Here is a 24248-nt window from a genome sequence, read left to right as displayed (position 1 = left end):
ACCTTTAACTGGAGGCAGGCAGGCAGATCTCTGAGTTCAAGGTCAGTCTGTTTTACATAGTGAGCTTCAGGACAGCCTAGGCGATGTAGGAAGACCCAGTCTCCAAAAAAGAAAGAAAGAGGGAGGGAGGGAGGGAGGGAGGGAGGGAGGGAGGAGGAAGGAAGAAGAAAGAAAGAAGGAAAGGGAGAGACAGGCAGGTAGACACACACAGAGAGGGGGAGGGAGAAAGAGGTGCCAGTTAGGTTTCTTTGTTAAATGTCTGTCATATCTTTCCTCTCTCTCTCTCTCTCTCTCTCTCTCTCTCTCTCTCACACACACACACACACCTTTTTTTCTTTCTATTCTTCACTTCCATTTCTGGTTTGTCCTTGTTTTATTTTTCTCACTTGCTTTTTTTTTTTTTTTAGTATGAGAAAGTACAGCCTTAGCCTAGGGGAAACAGGCTTTGGAGCTACACCTCTCTACAAGAGTTGAAGGCTAATTTTCTGCTATCCCTCCACCACCTGGGAGACTCACATCGACTGTCTAGGAGTCACTTTCCCATCAGTAAAATGGGGACAGCATCAACTCTGCCTCCAGGAAGACAGCAGAGCACACACTCCTCCGCTAGCGGGAGTCGCGAGACCGTCCTAGGACTGGGGAGGGAGGGGAGGGCTGCCCGAGCCATCTGAGTCCTGCCCCGCTAGCTCCGCCCCCGCCCGCTGCGCCCCGCCCCTCCTGGGTCCTGCCCCACTAAGGGGCCCCGCCCTCTGGTCACGGCTCCTCTGTCCACGCCTGCGCCTCCTGCTTCCAGGCCATGGCGCCTGCAGGGGCTACCTGGGCTCCCGGCTTGTGGCGGGCCTGCAACGCGCTCATGGCAGCCTTCTTCTCTCTGGCCGCCGTGGTGCAGGTCAGGCGGGCTGAGGAAGGGCGGGCAGCGGGACCGCGGAGACGCCCGGTCGGCCAGTTCGCAGGGTAGAGCGGAATTGGGGTTTCCGTTTCCCTGAACCTGCTGAGCCCTCTCTACCAGAACAAGTTCGTGTGATTAAGCAACAAGCTGAGAGCCTGACCTGGCGGCCCTCGTGCACGTGCACACAGCAGCTGGCCACTCAGAAAGGGACCCAGAACCGCCCCTCTAGCACCCTTCCGTACCTTCAGCTCCCGAGAGACTGAATGGGTTTCTGTGCCTGGGAGAAAGGAGGCAACAACACTGTTGCCTTACTGTTCCCATACCGCTTCCCGACTTAGGATAACCCCGCCTCTCGTTTCTTGAGACCCAGGGTCTTAAGACACCCGTGTGGTTCTTAGGCAATCCTCAGCATTCTTTTCAAAGGATGTGTGGCTATGTGTTAGAGATACCTGTTGTGTTTAACTGGGGGGTCACTTAGGCCACCCGGATGTGCAGACAGCTAGACCAGTGTTGACAGATGTTCTGTACCCTGAGCCCATTGCAGCGCCTGGCTCTTCACAATGATTAGTAAATACAAGGTCAAACCAGACATAGGGTGCGACGGGTCTAATGTCAGCTAACAGCTTGATGTTTTGGCATTCTAGGTGAACGATCCAGATGCAGAGTTGTGGGTGGTGAGTATGAACTACTATGTTCCTCCGTTTGACGCAATTGTGCCTCTGATCCTGGAGACATTTGGCTAAAACCTGAAGAATCAACACTTGTGAGCTTATTTTCCTAATTTTTCTCCTTGGAAGTGGAAGTCACTATGATAATATAACTTCCTGAGGATTGGGGGGGGGGCAGGTGTGAATTCTGAACTCTCTGGAGACATCAAAGTCTTTCCACAGAGTTTATTCCAGCAACTCTCATGCCGTTGACAATCACAGCACCAATCATGACAATAAGATGTTATTAAGGCCTACAATGTACTAGTCACTTGACATGTGTTATGCTAACCTTTATGACAGCCATTACAGGATGAGTATTGGTTATACGCAGCCGTGTTTTTGTTGTTTGTTTTTGTTTGTTTGTTTGTTTTTCCTCAAACAACAATAGACAGTCTTGGATGAAGACTGTACAAAATCACTGAGGAATTCATTCTTGGGTTCAAGGACATTGTATGTAGCTGAGCAACCAGTGACAACACCAGGAATTATAGAGCAGTTTTAGTGTAGTTTTGGTGTGTTTCCAGTAGACCCATAGTCTGATTCTGCTTGTTATCCAGAGTCTCCAGTCCCCAAGTCCAATGACCTCTTCCTTAGCACTTTGGTCCATAGCCTGAGTTCCAAAGTGTATTTTCCTGCAGGAGGAGCTGACCAAGGGAGATAAGAATTACAGCCTGGTAATTACAGCCTGTGATGAGGTCACAGTAGCAGAAGTTATCACACCCTTGGTGCCTAGTGAAACAGGAAAATTACATGGCTTGGGGGACCACTGACCACATTTTTATTCTGAACCTGTTTTCAGTGCTGGGGACGAGGACATTCTACTTCTACCAGGCTACACTCCCAGGTTTGGGCACAGGTCCTAACCCTCCCATTTCCTCTTTGCCCACAGGTGATGTACATGATCCCTGCAGTACTTACCCTGCTTGTTGGTTTTAATCCTCTTGTCACAGGTATGAACAGTGGATTCCCCATGGAGGTTCCGCAAATCAGAGTTCTTAGAATGATGAGAATCTACCTGGCCAACTCTCAAGAGAAAACCAGGATTCCAGGCATTTCCTCTCCCTTCTCATAATGAGGAGCTCTCTTTCACTTAGACTGTCCTAGGAAGGCTTTCCCAGGTGTTAACATACTAGTCATTGTCAACAGTGACTCACGACCTCTTGGAATGATTATTGCTTATGAGATTTAGCTCAGAAGGGAGATAGGTTTGGTCACTGCACTAACTTCTTAAGCCTCCAGCTACCAGCTACTCCATCAGTTGCAGAGGTAATCTTGTCTTCTCAGACTCAGGGGCAATCATTGCCTCTTATGTATTTCTTTCTCATCCAGATCAACTCCTTTTCTTTATACATCCTTAGAACACCACCTCCACTGTGAACTACTTTCTTATTTGAAATTTATTCAAACATCTATGTATACAAACTGCCACTTGTGTATGGAAAGTGCTTATCATGTCTGCAACACACCTCTGCATCCCTCATTAGTATATGTTGCTTCTTCCAAACTCCCAGTGCATAGTACTTACAGCAATGCCAATGTATGGCATGCTTTTATGTGTCCCCCTAGTAGGTGAAAGCTAATCATTACAAGCAAAACTATGCTTCGTGTCTCCTTGCCTAAGCTTGCACGTATGATTCCACTAAGCTAAGCAACAGAAAGTGCTGAGGCCAGGTGCTGGTCATGGGCAAGTGGTGTGGGAAGGGTGGCTCTCCCAAGAAAATGACTGAATTCTCATCAAGTAAAAGAGAGCATTTGCTTCTGGACTCAGCCTGATTAACAGCTGCAGGGTATGCACTCGTAGGCAATTTCATCTGGAAGAGTGTGTCTGCGATACACATGCTGTTTTGCACGCTGTGGGCTGGTGGCTTGGCGTACCACTTCTTGCTCCATGCACAGCAGAGCATCCTAAATGAGGAAGAAGGCAGGTGAGCAGCGACTTTTGCTCTTGGGAGGGGTGGAGCAGAATCCTTCACAGCAGCAACTTACCTGTGCCCAATGATGATTAAACACCCCCCCACACCCCATGTACCTGGAGGAGCAGGGACGTAGGTAACACAGCCATTATAGGATGAAGGAACTGTGGGAATGGTGGAGCCGGGATTCAGACCCAGCATTGCCTCCTGAATTCTACTATCACAGCTCTCATAGCCATTGCCAATTCCACAACATTACCACCAGACAGGTGGACCTTGACCTCCCTGTAACTAGAGAGGGTATAGTACAGTAACGTTCCAGTCTGATCAGCTGGCGACTTCCTGAATCATCCTTAGGTCATAGTCTTATGTGGAAATCAGCCAGCCACTTCAGACGTCAGTATTTTGAGTCAACCTTGTTTGGTGTATCACATATCATTTCCCTTGGTCAGAACCATTTATTTTGATCTTCCTTTCTTTGGCTCCCAGTCTTACGAAGAGACCTTACTTTCCTCTCCACTAGTGGAGCGTGTAAACACCATGCTTCAGGGACTTGTATGTTAGGTGTCACTGACAAGGCATGGTTTGCTCTGGACCCTAGCTTATGTGAACTGGAAAGATGGCCAGGCTGGGTCTGTAGATGGGGATATATACTAAATGGGTTGAGTTGCCTCTAAAAACTCAGTGGCCCAGTGGCAGTGACAACATGCTTATTCTCAAGCCAATGCAAGAGGCACACACACCCGACACACAACTCCATGAACACACACCCCTCAACAGTATTAGTCTGATTAATACAAGCCCTTATTCTTCCTGCAGCCCCCCCTCCCCGCCAGCTCTCTCAGTGTGTGCTTAGATTTTTTTTTTTAATTGATTCAAGCCCCTGCAAAGCACTGCCATCTTTAAAAGCATCAAACTAATGACAAATGAGGCCCCAGGCTGTTTTGGGGGCTGTACTACTGGTGACGTGCAATGGGGGTGCGGTGGCTATGGGAGTGCGGCGGATACTTCATAATGTGAAACATGGGTGTTTTCCAGGGAGCTGTCTGGCCTGGTGATAATCACAGCATGGATGGCACTGTGTCACAGCTCAGCAAAGTAAGTTCAACTCATCAGTTAAAAGCCAAGGACTCAGGCTGGAGAAACAGCTCAGTGGTTAAGAACACTGGCTGCTTTTCCAGAGGACCTGAATTCCATTTCCAGCACCCAAAGAATGGCTTATAGCTGGCTATCTGTTAGTTCCAGTCTCAGAGGATCCAGTGCTGTCTTCTGACCAGGTACCAGGCACACATGTAGACAAAACATTCATAACACATAAAAATATTTTTGGCCCAAATGTATATTTGAAAGTAAATGTCCTAATTTCTACATGTACATTGTTGTTAATGGTTTCTATGTCAATCACACTATGCTCAGAGAATATTCTTTGAAGGATATAAGTTCTTTGAAATACGTAGGGAGTATTTTATGGCCGAGTCTATAGTGTTTTTGAAATAATGTACAGGTACACCTGGCAGGGGTGTGTGTGTGTGTGTGTGTGTGTGTGTGTGTGTGTGTGCGCACAAGAGCACACACACACACACATTTTTTTTTTGTAACAGGGTTTCTAAACTCACTATGTAGCAGAGGATGACCTTGAACTCTCAATCTTCCTCTTTCATCTATCTCTTAAATGCTGACATTATAGGCATGTATCACCATACCTGGCTAGGAAGACACTTGTTAATGGCCAAACCTTCAGTCTCTCAAGAAGATACAATCATACTAAATGTGTATGTGCCCAATAACATCGTCTCCAAATAGATAAAATAAACATCAGTTAAAAACAAAAAAAAATTCACAATTATTTTTGTGGAACATTAACACACTCCTTCTATTCATTAATACAAAGGGCAGTGTAGATACGGAAGATTTTATTTACACAAGAAACTAGACTCATGAACACTCTAGGACACATGATTATGGATGAAAGAATCTGGGCTGGTGAAGATGACTCAGTTGATAAAACTCTTGCAGTGAAAGCCCGAAGACCTGAGTTCAGATTCTCAGCACCCATATAAAACAGGTAGATCTGTCTCACATGTAACCCCAGTGCTTAAGAGACTGGAGACTCATGGGTCCTAGGGCCTTGTTGGTCAGCAAGTTCAGCCAGTCTGTGAGTTCTTGGTTCTGTAAGAGGCCCTGCCTCCAGAAAAGGTGGGCAGTGAGGCTGGAGAGATGCCTCAGCAGTTGGGAGCACTTGCTGCTCTTGAAGAGGACCTGAGATCAGTTCCCAGCACCCACATGGTGTCTCACAATAGCCTGTACCTCCAGTCCTGGGGGATTCAAGGCCCTTTTGGCTTCCACGGGTACCAGACAGGTACACATGTGGTGCCCTTACATACATATAGGCAAATACTTATACATACAAAGTAAAAATAAATCTTAAAACAAAACTGTATTCAGTAATACAATAATAAGACTGTCAGTGTCAACCTCTGGCCTACACACACACACACACACACACACACACACACACACACACACACACGGCAGAATCCACTTTCTTTTCACATGTGCATTATTTCAAAAACACTATAGCCTCAGTCATAAAATACTCCCTACATATTTCAAAGAACTTATATCCTACAAAGTATATTCTCTGAACATAGTGTAATCAACATGGAAACCATTAACAACAATATAACTAGGCAACTGTTGTACATTTGGAAACTAGGAAATTTGCTTTCAAGTACAACTGAGTCAAAAAAAAAGAAAGCACAATGGAAATCAGAAACATCTGTGACTGAAAGGGGCAATGCTTACATTAATGAAATGAGGCTTAAAACCATGCTTAGATATAAATTCTGGAGTCCAGAGTATATTTGCTATGAGGGGTGAGGAGGCTGGGATGTATGAGCTAGGCTTCAAGCTTAGGAGAACATGAAGCTAACGCCCCCCCAACAAGAAAATAAACATTAAAGTAAAAACCAATTAAATGAAAAGTTGATGTGCAAAAACAAGAGAACCCATAAGCCAAATATGGATTCTCTAAAATTATCATAACAATAAGCCCTGGAAAGACATAAAATAAAAAAATATACATCAGCGGGATCCTGAAGAGGCATAAGTAAAAGAAACATTGGGGTAAACAAGAACACATGGCACAGCTAGCCAATCAAGTCCTCAGATAGCACTGCAAACAACTTTGTGCATTGTATTTAAAATCCTAGATTAAGTGAACGATTCTATCAAAACATTCAGTTGACTTAAAAAGAGTTATCAATGCTGTAAGGCATTTTAGGGAATTCCTATTCTGGACTTGATTTATAAAATTTACTCATTTATTGTTCAGGTGCTCGAGACTGAATACAAGGTTTGTACAAGCTAAGGCATTTGTTCAACTGTTGAGCCACATCCCCAGATTTTTTTACTTTTTATTTTGAGGCAAGGTCTCAGTTGCCCAGTCTGGCTTTGAACTCACGCTCTACCAGGCGGGTGTTGTATTTTTTCAATCCTCCTGCCTCAGGCTCCTGAGTAGTTGGGATTATGAGCCTGAATCACCAGGTCTGTGGCCATCCACTGGAGCATGGTCAGCCTACCAGGGGCCACACGCTTAAAGAACGCTGACTCTCCCTCCTCCAGCAATTGCCAACACCCCAGTTTATTCTGGGGCTAGGGGACCATGAGCCCCTCCTCATTCAGCTGGATGTTCCTACCTTCTTGGAAGTTTAGTTCATCACTTTCCAGTCTTTTTTTTTTTTTCTATTTTCCCTAAAAGACAACTGTAGACCTAGATGGCATAGCTGATGAAATCTAGCATTAAGGAAGAACAGTGCTGCCCATCAGCAAAAGCCTCTGGGGCAGGAAGGAAGGGCTGCTTTCCGGAGCTCGTGGTGAGGGCACAACAACCTGTATAACAAAATTTTCCAAAAACATTTTTAAAAAATTATAGTAATGTTACTCATAAGCACAGATAGCAAAATCTTTAAAGATTTTATTGTCATGAAAAAAAAAAAAAAAAACTTCAAACAACAAAATTTCCAGAGAAAGCAAGTGTCTTCAAGACCTTGGGAAAAGCTGAACAGGGTGCTACATCTTCTTATACCAACACTTGGGTTGAGGAGTTCAAGGCCAGCCTGAGGTACATAACAAATATAAGACCAGCAAGGGCTACTCAGCAGGACCCTGTCTTGAACAGTCAGTCTCAGGAAGGGAGAGATTCCTTATGAGGGAAAAAAAAATAGGGAAAGATTAATTTTTGTATAGTCTAATTAATCAATATTCCTCAACATGGAGTGGGAGAAGGCATTTGCAGCATATATCAACTTAAGTATAATAAAGATTTTATCTAAATATTAGTTTCATAAATGGAAACTACTAAGATGTAACATTTTACCGATTCAAACTTGATGCGTATTTCCAAAGCAATTTGTTTTCTTGGACTTTACAATAATTTTTATTTTGATAGGAATCCAGTTGGTGGAAGAATGCACTTGGCTATTGCTGTTGGGATCACTCTTCTCCCACTCATTTCATGGGTTTATGTATACATAAACAAGGAGATGCGGTCCTCCTGGCCGACTCACTGCAAGACAGTCATTTAGATGAATTCAATGATGAAATGAGTATTTTCAGTATTTTATACACATTAGAGTATAAATAAACCAGGAAACAGGGCAGTTTCCTGGTTTGTTTCAAGACATCTGAGTGAATCCTAGAGATGATTTAAACTCTTCAGAATTTAACAAGGCTGCCTACAACATGATGAAAGACTGTGAACAGGGCAGGTAAGATTAAGGCCTGATTCTCCAAAGGTCTCTTCTCTGACAGGAGTAGAACAGGCCATGATCAGAAATTTGAGTTTGAATTTAGCTTTCACCCTTTATGAGGGGGTTGGGAGTGGGGCAAAACCAGGATGTCAGACACCCTTAGTTACCAAAACCAAACCAATGTGAAGGCACTCTGAGAAGACAGTGTGTGCGGATTCCAAAGGGCTCTATTTGACCGGGGGGGAGGGGGGGGGTGTTGGCAGAGGTTGGGTAATAAATATGCTGACACGGAGGTAAAGTCAAGAAAAGAAAGAAAAGATTGCAACCCCAAACTAAGTCCAGTATAGTTACCTGGCTCAGTGACACAAAGTAAGAAAAACTCTAGAACAGGTGAGCCAAATGATGTTTGTCTTGCAATGAAAGTAGGAAAACCATAGAAATTAAAGTTTAGAAAAGACGAATTTGGAATACAGAAAAAAAGAATAGAGACTATTAATCATAATTTCTTATTCTCAGTGGAAAAGAAGAAATCTCTATATATGTATGCCTGTACGTTGTTTTAATGAATATCTATACAACCATACTCAGGACACTGTAGAGCAACAAAACCCAACAGAGAAGCCATGTGTTGTTACTGACCACTTAACTTGTGGGCAGGGTGTCCAGAGAAATACATTCTTAACTTTTGTACTTTTAGAAGCAGATACTCAATTGCCAGAAAAAAGGTTAAGTGTGTTTGGAATGACATATGTGTTTTGTGTGTGTGTCCTCAAGCATTTGTGCATGTGTTATTTACAGATGAAGTATTTGCAATCGTTAAGTCAGGTGGATATGTTCAGTGCAAAACATATAGTTTAGACATAAACACAGAATACATTTTATACTGATTGTATGCTGAAAAGTATTTTGAGATAAATTAGGCTAAATAAAATGTTTTTACTTGTAAATGTTGAGTGTGTTAGATTATTTAATTAGCTCACATGGTGCATTAGATATCTGGATGGGAAGTTTATCTAGGCTGGAATTAAACTCTGTAACCACATGAGTGGTTTGGATTAGCATGGCCCCCATATGCCTGAATACTTGGTCCTCAGGAGACAATCTGTGTGGGTAGGCTAAAATGTGTGGCCTCCTGGGGTTGAGATTTGAGGGCATTCCCAGTGCCTCTCTCCTCCTCATTTTGGAACAAGATTTAAGCTCTCTGCCATTCATGCCACTGTGCCTTTGTTCTGCCATCATGGGCTCTAACCCTCTGGAAGTTTTCAAACTGTGGTTTGCAACCCCTTTGGGTGTTGAATGGCCCTTTCATAGGGGTCACGAGGAACCATCTGCATATCAGATATTTACATTACAATTCACAACAGTAGCAAAATTACAGTTAATGAAGTAGCAATGAAGATAATTTTATGCTTGGGGGTCACAACATGAGAAACTGTATTAAAGGGTTGCAGCATTAGGAAAGTTGGGAACCATGGCTCTAGAACCCTATGTCCCAAATTAAATGCTTTCTTAGATGAGTTGCCTTGGTCATGGTGTTTTGTCTCAACAACAGAAAAGACGTAAGATATCATTTCAGGAAATTTAAGAAATGCTTCTTAAATAGATAGAATCAGTGCCTATCAAGCCAAAGGAATGAGAATGAGTCTGATAAAATTTTATACCCTATAATGAAATGGTACTCTGTAAATGCTAAAGGAATATTTCTTTTCAAAAACTGGCCACTGAAGTCAGATTATCAAGGAAAAAAGTAAATTGATATTAAATCGATTACAGTGCACTTTGAGTCAATAAAATACATATCAAAGCGTTGAGTTTCCCAGTGTCCCTTTAGCCTACATGTTCTTTACAGCTTGCACATCTTCTTTGGAATTAGTTATAACGAACCCAATCCATTTGAAAATTCGATATAGGCCTTATCGATCCTCCAAATCATGCTTGACTTCTGTGTAAATGACTCATATGTTCAAAATATATAGAGTATTTTAAGTCCCTCTATCAGACCAGTATGGCTGTAAATGTTCATAGTACCTTTTGCACCCTCAGAGAAGCATGGAAGACACTAACTTTTGGTCTGTACTTGGCTTTGGTCCTTAGCAATGGAATGATTTTTATTTACTTTTTTTTCAGGCGGGGTCCATGTAGGTCAGGCTAGCCAACATGGCAGGCTAAACTTCCTCTACCTTAAGCATTTACTGTTTTATTTCAGTATAAATAAGATGTGCCTGTGAACTGTTAATTCATTTTCTTTGCTGGCCAGATATGCTGTTCTCTCTTCAAGGGTCTTGTGGCTCTTGGGGGAAGGAATGAATGATCTCAACACAGTGAGACTTGTAGTTTATCAGGGGCACTTCCAGACCAGGACTTCCAAAAGCCACTGGGCAGTGGTTGTCTTGTCTTCCCTATAACCAATACTGGGCCCAGGGCTTTGGCTTGGAATCTTCCCTGCACCTTGCTATTTCTAGATTTCGCTAGTTATGCTTAGTTTTGACCTATTGGTCTGAATGGTACAGGATGAACTTCTTGGTCTTCAACAGAAGCAAAAGGGCAGCCATGATACTAGATGACAGCCACTGGCACATGCACAGCTTTGGAGGGGTGAAGGTATACTCCACTGTTTCTATTGGGATTAAGAATCAACAGCAGATTTAACATTCTAGTTCTCAGGATGTCTCCCAAGGACCCCACAATCTTCTCCCTTTTCCTATGCCTGCCCGTCAGTTTACTCTCTAGACACACATCCACAGCTCAGAAACCAAGAGTTCCTCCTACAGTTTAACTCTCCTCCCACACTCACTGGCCTTCCCCACTCATCTAAACCATTTTTCTTCTTTTCTCCCCGTCATCCCTAATCTCTTCAAATGAAATTCAAGTCTTCGACATTCTTTGTCCTTTTATATGTGGTGGGCAATTCCTCACATTTGTACTTGTATTTGTATGTTTTCCTCTATCCTGGTGACTTGAGTGTACACAGAACACATAACAGCCATGCTGTGGCTGGCTGGGTAAAGTCACGATCCCTGTTCAGCCTTACATGGTGAGATGAACTTTACAAATGAGGTCATGAACCCTGACACGGGCAGGCACTTAGACTACCCAGATGGTCAAGTGATGCCAAAGAGCATCTTGAGCGGCTGGTATCAAGGAAGAGGATCTGCCCAGAGCTTCCCACTGGATATGGCCACCCCAACACTTTGTTTTCAGCCTCACTGGAGAATTCACTGGGGCAGTCAAAGAAACTAATGTACCTGTTTTCTGGTAGAAGCTGCACATGATAATTATGCTGATTAGTATTTCTGTTTTTCAGCCCTGAATCAAACTCTACTCTTCAATGGTCTGTTTGCTGTCAAGACTTTCTGCAGCTAAGCCTTGACACAAACAACAGTGGAGTGGGCTCCATTTGTCCAGAGAAGAAGTCAAAAATGATTTTCTACACTGTGATCCCCTGTCCTGGGTATTTAAAACAGAGCAGGCTAGTCAGCACTCAGCGTGTGATCCTAGTGTCACATGGCAATTCCCTGCAGGCTCTTTCTGGGATGAAAATGCCATGCCTTCACCTGAAATAAGTTCAGTTTTAATTCACAGAACAGTAATGTCACCTTTATGTGAGTATAGGTGCTCTGAACCACAACGGTCCAAAGCAAACCCACACATTGGGGAAGCGCAGCAGACTCCCATGTACTAAGTGCTAGAGTTCACACAAGAGCACATTCTCCTTATACAAAAGGGAGGAAATTCAAATTAGGCTAAACACAGTCCCTCATGAGACTACACGCCCTTAAGTCCCCTTCCTGGTTTGCTTTACTTCTAGCTGTCAGCACTTGAATGTTTTATTCAAAAACAACATTTCTGAATTTTATCTTCACTCATACATACTCAAGCCACAAATGAACTTTGTACACAAACAATACTAACACTTGGACTGAGAATTTAATTGTCTTTTTTGAGGCAGGGTTTCTCTATGTAATAGTCCTGGCTGTCCTGGAACTCACTCTGTAGACCAGGCTGGCCTCGAACTGAGAGATTTGCCTGCCTCTGCCTCTTAAATGCTGGGATTAAAGGTGTGAGCCACCATACCCAGTGAGAATTGAACTTTGTATGTAATGGAGTAAAACAAAAAACAATGCCATTCTCTTTCTACAAAGACAGACAAGATAATGAGCCTAAAAACACAAAGCTTGTTCCCTCTTGTAATTCATAATTCTGTCTGGGACTCTGCCTCTCCCTTTCAGCAGCATTTTGTCAGGGTAGACATGAACTGTGCCGAAGGCCTGGCTATCTGGAGCTGTTTCAATAACTCCCTCAAGGTTGACGTGGTGCACACCAAAAGGATCCTCAGAGTAGCCACCATCATGTGTGTGACCAGCAAGGAAACACACCACACACTTGTGAGACCATATGATTGACAGCGCATCCATGTAGTTCCAAGCCAGGCACACGCTGTCAGAGGCCTCTGGGTAAATGGGAAGATGGCCTGTTAAAGAAAAATTAGGAGCCAATTAAATTGTTTTTCATTAAGAAAAAAGACCAAAAGCTAGTACTCACCAAAACCAAACCTAAATATAATTCTTCTTAATCCACACCAAGACCAAGCTCTATAATTTCAAATCATGAGTTGAAAGCCAGACTGAGCTACCAAGCAGGCAATCTAAAGCCTTATCTCTGGCACACAGAACAAACAGATGGGTAACTGGTTCAAATATAAGGTGGAAGGCACATTTGTATAGGAAAATGATGTCTGAGTTCTACAGAATCCCCAAGACATCTTGTGCTGAGCATCTGGAAAGGCAGCGAGGAGTCAGCCAGATTCTGCACTGGAATCCAATCTTACTGATTTCCATAAATAGGGATGTTACATATAAAAAATGATTAAAAAAAAAAAAAAACAGCCCAGGGTTGTGTCATATAAAAATGTCACTGAACAGCAACAGTTCAGGAGATTCTAAAGAACCTCTGGAGATCAAGACTGCCAGATCAATTTGCAGCTGCAAAAACCGTTGAAAGCTCAGAACATTGACCTCAGGCTGAGAGGAAATACGCAGGACTTCCAGTCCTCCTGAGACCAGGCACCAGGCCAGAGTTGCACTCTGAAGGGAACAGCACTACTCACCAATCTTGGCTTCCTTCCAATCACTTTGCTCTACTCTGCTCCTGCTCATCTGTACCCTTACATCCAAACAAGTTCCATTTAATGCCTACCTGTTTATAAGCTAGTGAGAGAGGGAGTAGGGAAAAGACCCCTAAAGCAGGAGGAAGTGTATGTGCCCAAGCACTTGTGTGTGTCCTCCCCTTCTTCCTTCCTCTCACATGAGCTAAGAGAGGCTAAAAGGATGGTCGAATGGCAGCAGACATGCTCCTATTCAATGTACTTTACAGACAGATTATATTATCAATCACCTGAAGAGCCTATCATTTTCAAAGGATTTTCATTAATGATGTTACAAGCTGAGAAATTTCTAGTTCACAGGTTTTGTTTGTCAACACTCATGAAACAAAGAGGAAGACGGCACCCAGACATCATGTGTGAGCAGGCTCACCTTCCAAATTGCCTACTATCTCTGACGGCAGTGTGTCTCAAAACTGGTTCTAAAGGAAAACTAATGCCTCTGGAATGGTGGGATTGGTAGACAACTGCAAGAGCTTGCTGTCCCATCTCATAATAGCTCTGCTTTAACTGGACAACAGTGACACCATAGTAGCAATTTCACTGTCAGCTGGGGCTCCTAAAGCTAAGACTTGGTGGGGCCTGAAAAGAACTTCTCAGTTAAAAGTACATAATTTGATCCCAGTTGGGAAAAGTCCACTTCAAAACCTACAGGGGAAACTCAGAGACAATAATAGATGGCAAAATGGTTTTGTTATTTCCTTCATAAATGTTAAGATTTATATTATAGGTCAGTGAAAACTATTAAGTAAGACTGGAGAGATACTTAGCAGTTAAGAGCACTGCCTGGCTGCTCTTAATTCCCAGCACCCACAAGTCATCTCACAACTGTCTGTAATTCCAGAAGGGGGGACCTGACACCGTCTTTTGGTATTTTGGGGTACTGCAAACACCTGGTACTCAAAGACACATTCAGGCAAACATTCACACACTAAATAAAATTATTTTAAAATCTCAAAACAAAAAAAAAGTGTAGTTAAAACATCTGTTTTACAGAAAGAGGGCATTAAAATACAAATACTACTATTTTTTCATGGATAATTTCCCAATTCCCAAAATGCAGGTAACCAAGGAAACAATTTACATACTTACTCACAATCACCACCTTTTCCTGGTTCAGGTCAGAGAATGTAAGAACTTCATTCAACCAGTTCAGCTGTTCTTGGCTGAATCCTCCATTGAACTGGACATACTGGGGCTCAGAAAGTCCTGAATGAATTCAGCAAATTAGACCCGTGGCATGTCATTTTCCCCCTCATTTGGACATTCAAGTTTTACTAACATAGAGAAAATGCTCTTCCGGGATATCTGAGCACCATCTTAGGAATGTAGAGCAATATATAAATACAGTGACGTGAATTCTAGCCTTGGTCTCCTCTGCTTACTTCACTGGCTTTCCACTACACTGAAAATGCAACCCCCTTTCTACGTCCTTCAGGTCCCACTACACAGTCTAGTGCCAGTCACCTTTGCCAGGTGGATCCTGTGCTGCTTAGTAATGCCGAAGTCTTGTGCAACTTAGTGCCTTCATATCTGTGTCTCCCTGTGCCTTCCAGCTTCCTACCCCACTCTTTCCAAGTGTAAATCCCTAGACAACAGCTTAAACACTTGAGTCCAGGGAGCACCTATGTCTGCTCACCTGGTCTAAAACAGCACCCCCAGTTCTTTGCTGTTCTTTTCCAACACAGTTAATCATGAGAGATAATCTTGCTTTTGTTTCATTTAATGCTATACTTTGGATCTGAAATGTCCAATAAGGCTCATACACTGAAGACTTGGTCACTAACTATGCTGCTACTAGGAGTTGGTAGCATCTTTTAGAGGCAGGAGCTAGTGAGGGAAGTCAAGTCACAAGGGAGACTACAAGCTCAGACCCTCTTCTCCCACTTAGCTTCCTGTCTGTGAGCAAGCGGTTTGCTCTGGTATGTATTCTGTTATAACATGTTGTTTCACCACAGGTCAAAATGCAACCAGGACAAGGGACTATGGACTAAATAAAAACCCACAAACTATAAGCCAAGACAGGGCTTTCCTCCTTATAAGTTGATTATTTTAGGAATTAATCAGTGCTGGAAAGCTAACAAATAAATTTATTATCTGCCCTACCTACACACTGCTATGGTTCTCTCTCTCTCTCTCTCTCTCTCTCTCTATATATATATATATATATATATATATATATATATATACATACATATATGTGTACACACACCCCCCTCCAGGATGGGCATTCAAAACTTATAACCAATTCATCAAGCTTGTAAGAATCCTGACCCTGAACAACAGCGACAATAAACTTTTACCTTAATCATCCATCTTCCTGCTGAATAAAAGGTAGCTGAAGAATTTAAAGACAATGTATTAGATTCTCAGCTCAAAGCAATAATTCACCTTGGGGACTATTTAACTCCACATTTGGGTTGTGCTCCCTCAGCATCTTCATACACTGCTCATATTTTGGAGAAGACTGATCTATGCCCAAGACACTCAGGTCATAAGCATCAAGTAAAACAAACCGGAATTTAGGAAATGGTACAAAGTGATAAGCATAATAGTTCTCTGATGGCATGGTCTCAGGATGCTGTACAATTCGGTCTTCTAGAAACTTGCTGTTAAGTTTAGAGTTCACTAAGAAGTCTCTACTGAAGTTATAGAACTCATGGTTTCCCCATGTGTGGTGAACTGGGACTTTAAGCATTTGGAATGTGTTCATGACAAGTTCTAGAGACTTTTCTGATACTTTATACTGTGCATTGTAGCCATCGATGATGTCTCCGAGCTGTAGGACACAGCAGGGCAGGCTTGTCTCTTTATTCCAGTCTTCAATGGCACCCTGTAGGTGAACAAGACTGTGTCGGTAGTACCTCCGCCTGCTTCTTTGATAATTGAATCCATCTTCTAAGTCAGCATATTGAATATCTGCTATAACTCCAAAGGAAAAAAGTGGCTCTGAACCATCAGCCAGGGCTTCGGGGTCCAACTTTTCAGCCATAATCTCCAAGCAGGCTTCTAAAAAAGCTAACAAGAAGGAAAAGATACTCATGTTAAAATATTGCAGCTATCCAATGGATAGAAGAAAATGATAAAATAGGTTAATCAACTAGACAGCAAGACAGATGGACAAGTGTGTGGGCTCTAGAAGTCAATGTCTTAATTCTAAAATGCTTCAATTCTCACCCATAAAAAAGATGATAACCTCTGTCACTCAAAGACTAACAATTTACAAAAGGGCACTATCATATCGATCATCAGGAATTCCAACTGCAACAGTCAAATTCAAATCTGGAATCATTTCTCACTTTGCACCCATTGAAAATATGATGGTATACAGCCTCTCCTGAGTCAAACAATTCCACCAAAACTTCACCGGTTGCATTTACCATCACATACACACTCATCCCCTCTACATTTCATAGAGAGTCCACTCTGCGATAGTCAAGCTGGCCAAGTCTTTTCTCTTTGTTGATGCAGAATTAGTCTCTCCCTTTCTTGTATCTGAAGTTGTAAGGGAAGATAGTGATAGGAAAAGAGAAGGAGGTGGTCTAATGAGGAATGTCCGCAGAGGCTCAGGAACTTGGTGCCCCACCCCCCCAGGTGGAGGCATTCTGGGGAGCTGCAGCCTTGTTGAAATAAATAGGCCACTCACTGAGGGTGGGCTTTTGAGTTTAAAGCCTTGCCGACTTCCAGTTCACTCTTGGCTCACGGTGCTATTAAACATGATCTCTCAGCTCTCTGCTGTGCTACCATGCCTGCCTGCTACTACGTACACATGGGGTGGGATAGGGAGGTGTTGGAGATAGGGTCTCTATGTAGCCCTGGCTATCCTAGAACTCATACAGATCTGCTGGCTTCTGCCTCCACAGTGCTGGGACTAAAGGAGTGTGCTACCTTGCTCGGATACAAAAGATTCTTATTTCTCTGAACTATAAGCCAAACTAAACTCTTCCTTAAGTTACTTTTTGCCAATTTTTAAAAATCACAACAGAAAAGTAACTAAAACCAAGAAGAATAATTTAAAAATTTAAAAAGCCAGTGCAGGGGCTGGAGAGATACCCAGTGGTTTAGAGAGCTTCCTGCGGGTACCAGAATTTCCAGCACCAATGTCAGAGAGCTCACACTCCTTGTAACTCCAGCTACAATGTAGCTGCTATCTTATTCTTGCCTCTGGGGGGTGGTGTGTCCTCAAATATACATGTGCATAATCACACAGAAATACATAAATAAAAATACAAACACTATGACATCAATGTAAGCCTTGTCCTTTCCATGAGCAGCAGGCTCTGCTTCAACAGCTGAATTCTAATTTGAACCAGTTTTCCTAATCTTAGAAGCAATCCCCCAAAACAGAAAACAAATCTTTTCATTCCACACATAATCTCCATTTACACTTGGGAAAAGAATCTCATTAGGTTATTTATAAACAGAATTTATAACTCTAAAATAACCCAGAATACTAAAGATTATGACCAATAAGGCCAAGTTGCCAAATTATCAACTATCATTATGAGAAATAAACCACTGTAGTGCTATCTGAACTGACTAAGACCTTCTAAAAACTCCTCTGACTTTCTAAAAATCCTTCTGACTCCTGATTTGCCATCCAGCTGCTCGGTCTGGCTCCTACTTACTCACAGTTCAAGTGTACCCTTGACAGAGATGCTCCAGCTCCATGCTCAGCACAGGTGTCAGACCACAGCTAGACACGAGAATGAGAGGCTCTCCTCTCAGAAACTGTTGTCACTGGAAGGCTCACTGGGTAAAGGTACTTGCTAATTGCCAAGTCTAATGAACTAAGTTCAATTCCTAAGACCCACAGCCCCCAAGCTATCCTGTGGCCTTCGGATGTGCACTGTGGCACACAAGTAACCACGTACATGTTCACATAAACATTTTCTTTCTTCTTTAACTTTTTTAAAAGAGTGTTTTTTATTAGAGTGTTTTTAAAAATTTGTTCTCTTCTTCCAATTGCTAATTGAAAACCCTACTGGTTATCAAGTCTAAATATGTGTGATGGTGCAGTAGTGTAAGCGAAAAACATTCTTATTGGAAAGGTGGAAAACGAAACTAAAATTACAAGAAACCCAGAGTCTCATCTAACTCAGCTGAAACATCTCTGATCTAATTAGTTTCAGGCATTTGCAATTCCAAGTACAGCTGAATAGGATTAATGCAAAGGTCATGCAGCAGCAAGTCTGTCCCATGAGCATCATCCCCATAGCTCAAGACTGACCCCAGAATGCCCTTCAGCTGTGCCCAATGAATCTGTTTGTTTGATATTTAAACTCGTCAACTTCTAGATCACAGTAAGTTCTATGGATTTCTTTGAGAAGGCTTAGTCCCAGTTTCAGTACAACAATCTTGGTTAATATGTATTGCTCTCATTGTTACTAAAAAGCTGATTGGATAATGGCTAGGCTCAATTTTCAGGGCAGAGAGAATACAGGGCAGGGAAGAGGAAGTTTGGAGTCAGAGGCGATGTCAGCCAGAAGGAAAGGAAGCAAGCAGGGCATACAGGAGAAGTAAAAGCCATGAGCCTTGGGACAGCACACAAATTGATAGAAATGGGTTAATTTAAGTTGTAAGAGCTGGTTAGTATTCAGTCTGAGCTATCGGCTAAGCATTTATAATTAATAATATATCTCTGGGTGGTTATTTGGGAAGCAGCTGGTGGTCCAGATGAAAAACTCCACCTATACCCAATGATCTTATCTTCTCTCCAGAAAGCAAATGTTATTTTTGCTCACTTAACAGTCATTTCCTGTTGTTTATGTAACTAGATCCCTATTTTCTTTCAGGCCAATTTCCCTTCTGAGGTCATATTTTGTGACCTACCAATTTGGGCTGACCACCTAGGGGTAGGTGCACAACCCAAGCTGGGTCATAAACTTCAGCTTAGTAACATCTGCCAGGAACTTGAGCACAGCTGCTGCAGCCACTTTCACTAAACTGAAATGACTAAGGTAATGCTGTCTTGTCCTGACTCCATTTTATATCTGTTTAGGCACTCTTCAGCCCAATCCCCCACAACAGACACATTTGGGGTTTCCCATGACCCTGGCCATGGTCCAGACTTACTGACCAAAATAAGTAATGTTTGTACAAACTAAAGATTAACATAAATAACTGATAAGGGTATAAGTCAAAACTAATTGTCATGCTGTGACTGGAACAACTATTAAGTTTTGCTGACACAGATGATGCAAGGTTACTTTGACCCTTATCTAAGACTGATATACTTGTGGTCAGTGTGGTCTTTTGTCTTTAAAAATGCTATACTCCAGAACTTCTGTACCGAAATCTCCTTGAGGCACTAACCCACTCTTTGGCTAGGCTGAAAGTAAATGGACTCTAATTTGGCCTTCTATGCATGGTGGGCTGTAACTTTCTCATCTATAGTATAACACAACTTGAGTTTCAGAGGCAAATTAACAGAAACAAGATCTAACATGGAAGGGAGCAAATAAATCCAAGTGATAAAAGAAAGGGTCCTGGAAATACTGAATACCTGAACCCACTGGTTCCCGCTAGAACTACCTTAGTCATTCACTGTATCACTGTTATTCAACAGCTTCCCCTTAAGCCAAGAGGCAAGCCAAATTATTTTCTGTCAGTTAAGTCAATTCTATCAAATGCAATTTCCACTATACACTCGCAGTGTGGGGAAACAAGGGACTAGGTTAAAGTTTGACAATTTTCCAAAGAAAAGTGGGGAGAATCACACAAGGGGCGCACACTTCCAGTCTGTTCTGCCTATAAACCAAAACCACATAGGTATGGCTTTTAAAACTAAAGTCAAGGGTGGGGTGCCATGGTGTATGCCAGTAATTCTTGCATTCTGGAGGCAAAGGTGGGAGGATCATTATTTCAAGGACCGCCTTGAGCAAAATATATCTGAGCTCATTACAAAAATTAAGGACAATGAAAGGGGGGTAATCTACAGTGTTATTAACTAAATCATCTTGAATAAACAGAAAATATAAAATCAGACTGGTGATACTAGTAGACACAAGGGATCCTTGATCACAATGTTAAATGTGTGGGGGCGGTGGGGGTAAAAGATTTACCTGAAAGGAAAAAGGATGAGGATGGGGGGGACTAAGTCAACAAACAGAACTAGCATTTCAATGGGCTGCTTGAGAGGTGCTGGGTCTGGCAATTCCTCCTACTCAAAATATACTGGGCCTGAAACTTAGGGTTCTTTTCAGAAAATACTTAGCAGAGAGCTCATCTTCCCCTTTGATCTGCCTCGATGTGTAATATAAGCAGAGCAAGAGAGTTTCTGCTCATCTTCTACAGACCCACTTCCTCTCACCTGCTACTCTGAGTTCAAAGGGCATTTCTAAAGAGCAGCCTCTCTCTCCTCAACTAACCTGAGCTGACTGGCAGAAAAACAGAGCCCCTGAAGAGAAAATAAAGGTGCCAATTCCCAGAAAATCTTGGGTCAGCTCTGACTTTGAAAGAAAAAGATCAGGGGATAAATATATATTATCTCAGTGTAACTACTTGTATCTCTTAGAAGCCTCAATAACTGTCTACCCTCTCAAGCCCTCATCTAAGTGAATCTCCTTCCACCAGTTTCTGTCTCCTGGTTTTACCTGTAGCCCTGAAACCAACAGAAAATTCATTTGCAAAAATTTCGTATGTCTTCAGACATCTTTTTCTTATATAAGACACAGGGCATGGCCAGTTCATCTCTAGAGACCTCATAGTATCGTCCCCTCCACTCGCTGGTAGTTTTTAACTTATGACAGAATGGGAAGAAGGGGATAAGGGAGGTAAAGGTGTGTGGGGGGGGGGAGGCATGGTCCACACACCACTAACAAGATCAAAACTACTCTTACTGGGTAACTAGTAATGAGTGAAGGCCTGAGAACCTGTCTTTTATCCCAATGAGGGCTTCTGCAACACTTCACTGTGGCCTGTTATAGGAAAAAGAATCCAGAGTGAAGGACCAGACCGCATTCAGGGACAGACAGTTAGGACCACAGTGACTAAGGGTGGGCAAAGAGAACTAAGCATACAGAGAAATTACTCTTTGCTAGTTCTGGGCTGTTCTTTAGATGTAAGAGGGCTTGATAGACTGGCCCTTGTGAACAGAGACCAGAAACTCAAATCCTTCTCTAGTCAGGCAATGGAAGATAAACAACCAACTGACAGGAACTTTTCCCACAATATCCGTCTCCACCAAATACCCCATACACACTCAGAGAAAAGTATTTCACAATGTCAGTGTCAATAAGAGGAAGTGCGAGGCAGGGCATGCTTGTGATTAGTCACAAGAGTCTAAATCTATGATGAAGCAGACATGTTACAGTACCAGGAAGTTCAGAAAACTTCCATTTTAGCCCATCCCTCTTAAAGTTGCATTCAATTTAAATGGCCTTGTCAACTAATGATAAAATAAGCATCAGACTGTACTATGTATGCCCCGTCTCTCTTAAGAGAAGTTCCTGAACTGTAAGCAAATCCATCTGATACCTTGGTGGTTTCTGTTAATAATATAAGTTCCAGATTTACACACACACCTGCACTCATGTATACACGCACAATCTGAAATGTTATTTAAAAATAAAATAAAAAAATTCTTAGAGTTGTTGTTTGTATTTTCCCATACTCACCAGTATATAATCAGGTCTACACTTCTTCCAAAAGTTGAGGACAGTCACACCGATGGCCCCGATAGTCTATCAACAGCACACAGAGAACCTATGCCACCGTTAAAGTGCTGGGTATATGCAACTGACAACTGGGATATGGATCCTCAATCCTCCAAGATTTATAGACCACAATTGAATCACTGTAGGGTTCTGTGGTAAGTTTTAGTGACTCATTAACAGCACAGGTCTCAGGTACCACCTGATTAAAAGGCCCAGTGACTTGAGTGCTAATCTTAGAACCAGGTGCAACAATCTACTGCATGCTTTATTGCTTATGTGGTTTGATGTGGCGGGTAATGACACCCTCTCATCTACATTCCCATGGAATGATGCTCATGCAATCTCCATGCTCAGATTCTCTCACATTCTGTATTGATGAGGTAGCTTGAGTCAGCTGATGGCTAGATAGACAGGGCATATATTATCCCTGTTCAGCAAATAAGTTATAGGAAACATATCTACAACCACCAGCAACTCTTAAAATTAAGGGGTCAAAGTCTCAGAGGGGAAGTGAGGTAGGAGACATGAAAAGGAATCATTTTTGGAGTTTCTTGACACCTGAAAGCCAAGATTTCCCCACTATTAATAATGTTTGCTGTGAAGGTTGCCGGCAAAGAAACAGTTTTCCCTTTTATATAGAGATTTCAAATAGGAAGGTTAAATGGCAATGAACTACACTTAAGGCATAAGCACATATCACCCTGCTCCTTTCCCAGACATAAAGCTACAGGTTTCTGGAAATTTTACAAAACAAGACTATAATCTTTATTTGCACTGCACATGCCACAAGGCCCTTGTGTAATCCTATATCTAGTGAACCCCAGCCTATCTCATTTCCCAGAAAAATGAAAACAAAAGGAAAATTTGTTCGACAATCTTTTGATATATAACTTCAGAAGCCATCCAAATTGTTTATATATGTGTGTGTGTATTTACATACACACACATATACATATACATATATGTATCTGTTACAAAGACACTTAAATGTGACTCTTCTGAGAGGCCCACATCCTTGCTTTGGGTGTGTACTTTCCTCCTAACATCTTTCCATTAGCCCCTGTTCTTAAAATTTATATTAAAATCCCTTCATTAACTTCAACAATTCTGTATTAAAAATAAAAAAAAAATTTCTACTAGCTTTGAGCATAAATTTCAAAAGATTCCAAATCAACTTGAGAAGAAATACCATTAAACTACAATAGTTAAGAGAGCAGCACAATAGGTCAGATAGTCCAAACACTAGATAAAGAGCATCATGCTCCAATGCAACAATCACTCAAGCAATGCTGGGGTCCCCTTGAGCGGCAGGGTAAAGAGTAGGTAGGGAGTGTTTTCCAAAGGCCACACAACCACAGAAGCAGGGTGGGGAGGGAGGAGCAAAGGTTGCTGACACTAAGACATAACCAAGAGCAGGTAACAAGCTAGGGATATTTGCCCATTGCGTGCAAAGCAAATAATAATAAGCAAATGAACGGAATACCAGTTAAAATGTCTCAAGGAACGAAAAGTAAGTATGTGGCTGGGGCCAATTAATTAAGCAGCAACAAACTTTAAAATGAGGGATGGACGGATGTGATGAGACCGTTTCAAGAAACGAGCCACTGCAGACTAAATGAAGCATGGGTATGACGCAGTTACACACTTTGGCAGTGCCTTGCTCTCAGGCAGCTTGTACAGTAGTAGGAAGCGCGGGGGTCTTAAATCCTTATCGTTCTAGACACTTAAAATCTTACTTTTTTTTTCTAAGTCCTGGGTATTTCAAACGTCATGGGACGACTTCTACTTTGGGGTCCGAGACCTCCGCAGCTCTACCGGGCCGGTTTTTAGGTTGGGGAGGAGGAGATCCCCAGACTCCTGCAGCTCGAAGAGCAAACCCCACTAGGAGACCCGAGACCACCTACTACCCCAGTCCTGCCTTGCGATGTTCGTTCATGTTTGTTTATTCCAGCCGCCGCCAGGCCCAGGACAGAGTCCCGAGGCACCCCGGCCCAGGGCCCACTGCCTACAGCCCGCACCACCCGTTTCCACCCGGAAGAACCACCTACCGCTTGCAGCCGCCCAGCCCTGGACTCCTTGACAACCCACGGGTAAACCGCATCACCACCGAGCCCAGAGGAGAGAGCGGCCTCGCTCAGCTTCCGGCAGAAGAGGAAGCTCCTGCGGA

At 42.6% G+C, this 24248-nt stretch overlaps 2 protein-coding genes across 3 annotated transcripts; one reads left to right on the top strand and one right to left on the bottom strand.

Annotated features, from left to right (window-relative positions):
• Positions 1–747: 747 nt before the first annotated feature.
• Tmem220 (transmembrane protein 220) lies at positions 748–8110 on the top strand. Its single transcript, XM_051180367.1, has 6 exons — positions 748–889; positions 1534–1563; positions 2489–2549; positions 3401–3524; positions 4551–4610; positions 7963–8110. Exons 1-6 carry the CDS (start codon positions 797–799, stop codon positions 8096–8098), a joined length of 504 nt encoding a protein of 167 aa, XP_051036324.1. The 5' UTR covers positions 748–796; the 3' UTR covers positions 8099–8110.
• Adprm (ADP-ribose/CDP-alcohol diphosphatase, manganese dependent) lies at positions 7469–24214 on the bottom strand. 2 transcript variants are annotated; one of them, XM_051180364.1, is made up of 5 exons: positions 24130–24214; positions 15816–16442; positions 14517–14633; positions 7891–12734; positions 7469–7716 (listed from the first exon to the last, which is right to left on the bottom strand). In XM_051180364.1, exons 2-4 carry the CDS (start codon positions 16414–16416, stop codon positions 12424–12426), a joined length of 1029 nt encoding a protein of 342 aa, XP_051036321.1. In that variant the 5' UTR covers positions 16417–16442; positions 24130–24214; the 3' UTR covers positions 7469–7716; positions 7891–12423. The 2 variants fall into 2 exon arrangements, with proteins under 2 accessions (XP_051036321.1, XP_051036320.1); XM_051180363.1 differs by lacking the exon at positions 24130–24214 and adding an exon at positions 22043–22150.
• Positions 24215–24248: the final 34 nt, after the last annotated feature.

Source organism: Phodopus roborovskii, unplaced genomic scaffold (assembly GCF_943737965.1).
Source record: "Phodopus roborovskii unplaced genomic scaffold, PHOROB, whole genome shotgun sequence".
In the NCBI taxonomy this organism is placed as follows: Eukaryota; Metazoa; Chordata; class Mammalia; order Rodentia; family Cricetidae; genus Phodopus; species Phodopus roborovskii.
Note: the sequence above shows the minus strand (reverse complement) of the source record. Positions and strands in the feature narration are given on the sequence as shown.

Coding starts and splice junctions, on each gene's coding strand:
- Tmem220 (XM_051180367.1), top strand. CDS start 797: ATGGCGCCTGCAGGGGCTACCTGGGCTCCCGGCTTGTGGCGGGCCTGC. Junction 1,564..2,488: donor CAGATGCAGAGTTGTGGGTG/GTGAGTATGAAC, acceptor CTTTGCCCACAG/GTGATGTACATGATCCCTGC. Junction 4,611..7,962: donor CTGTGTCACAGCTCAGCAAA/GTAAGTTCAACT, acceptor TTATTTTGATAG/GAATCCAGTTGGTGGAAGAA.
- Adprm (XM_051180364.1), bottom strand. CDS start 16,416: ATGGCTGAAAAGTTGGACCCCGAAGCCCTGGCTGATGGTTCAGAGCCA. Junction 14,634..15,815: donor GGAGTTAAATAGTCCCCAAG/GTGAATTATTGC, acceptor GAATTCATTCAG/GACTTTCTGAGCCCCAGTAT. Junction 12,735..14,516: donor GGAAAAGGTGGTGATTGTGA/GTAAGTATGTAA, acceptor TTTCTTTAACAG/GCCATCTTCCCATTTACCCA.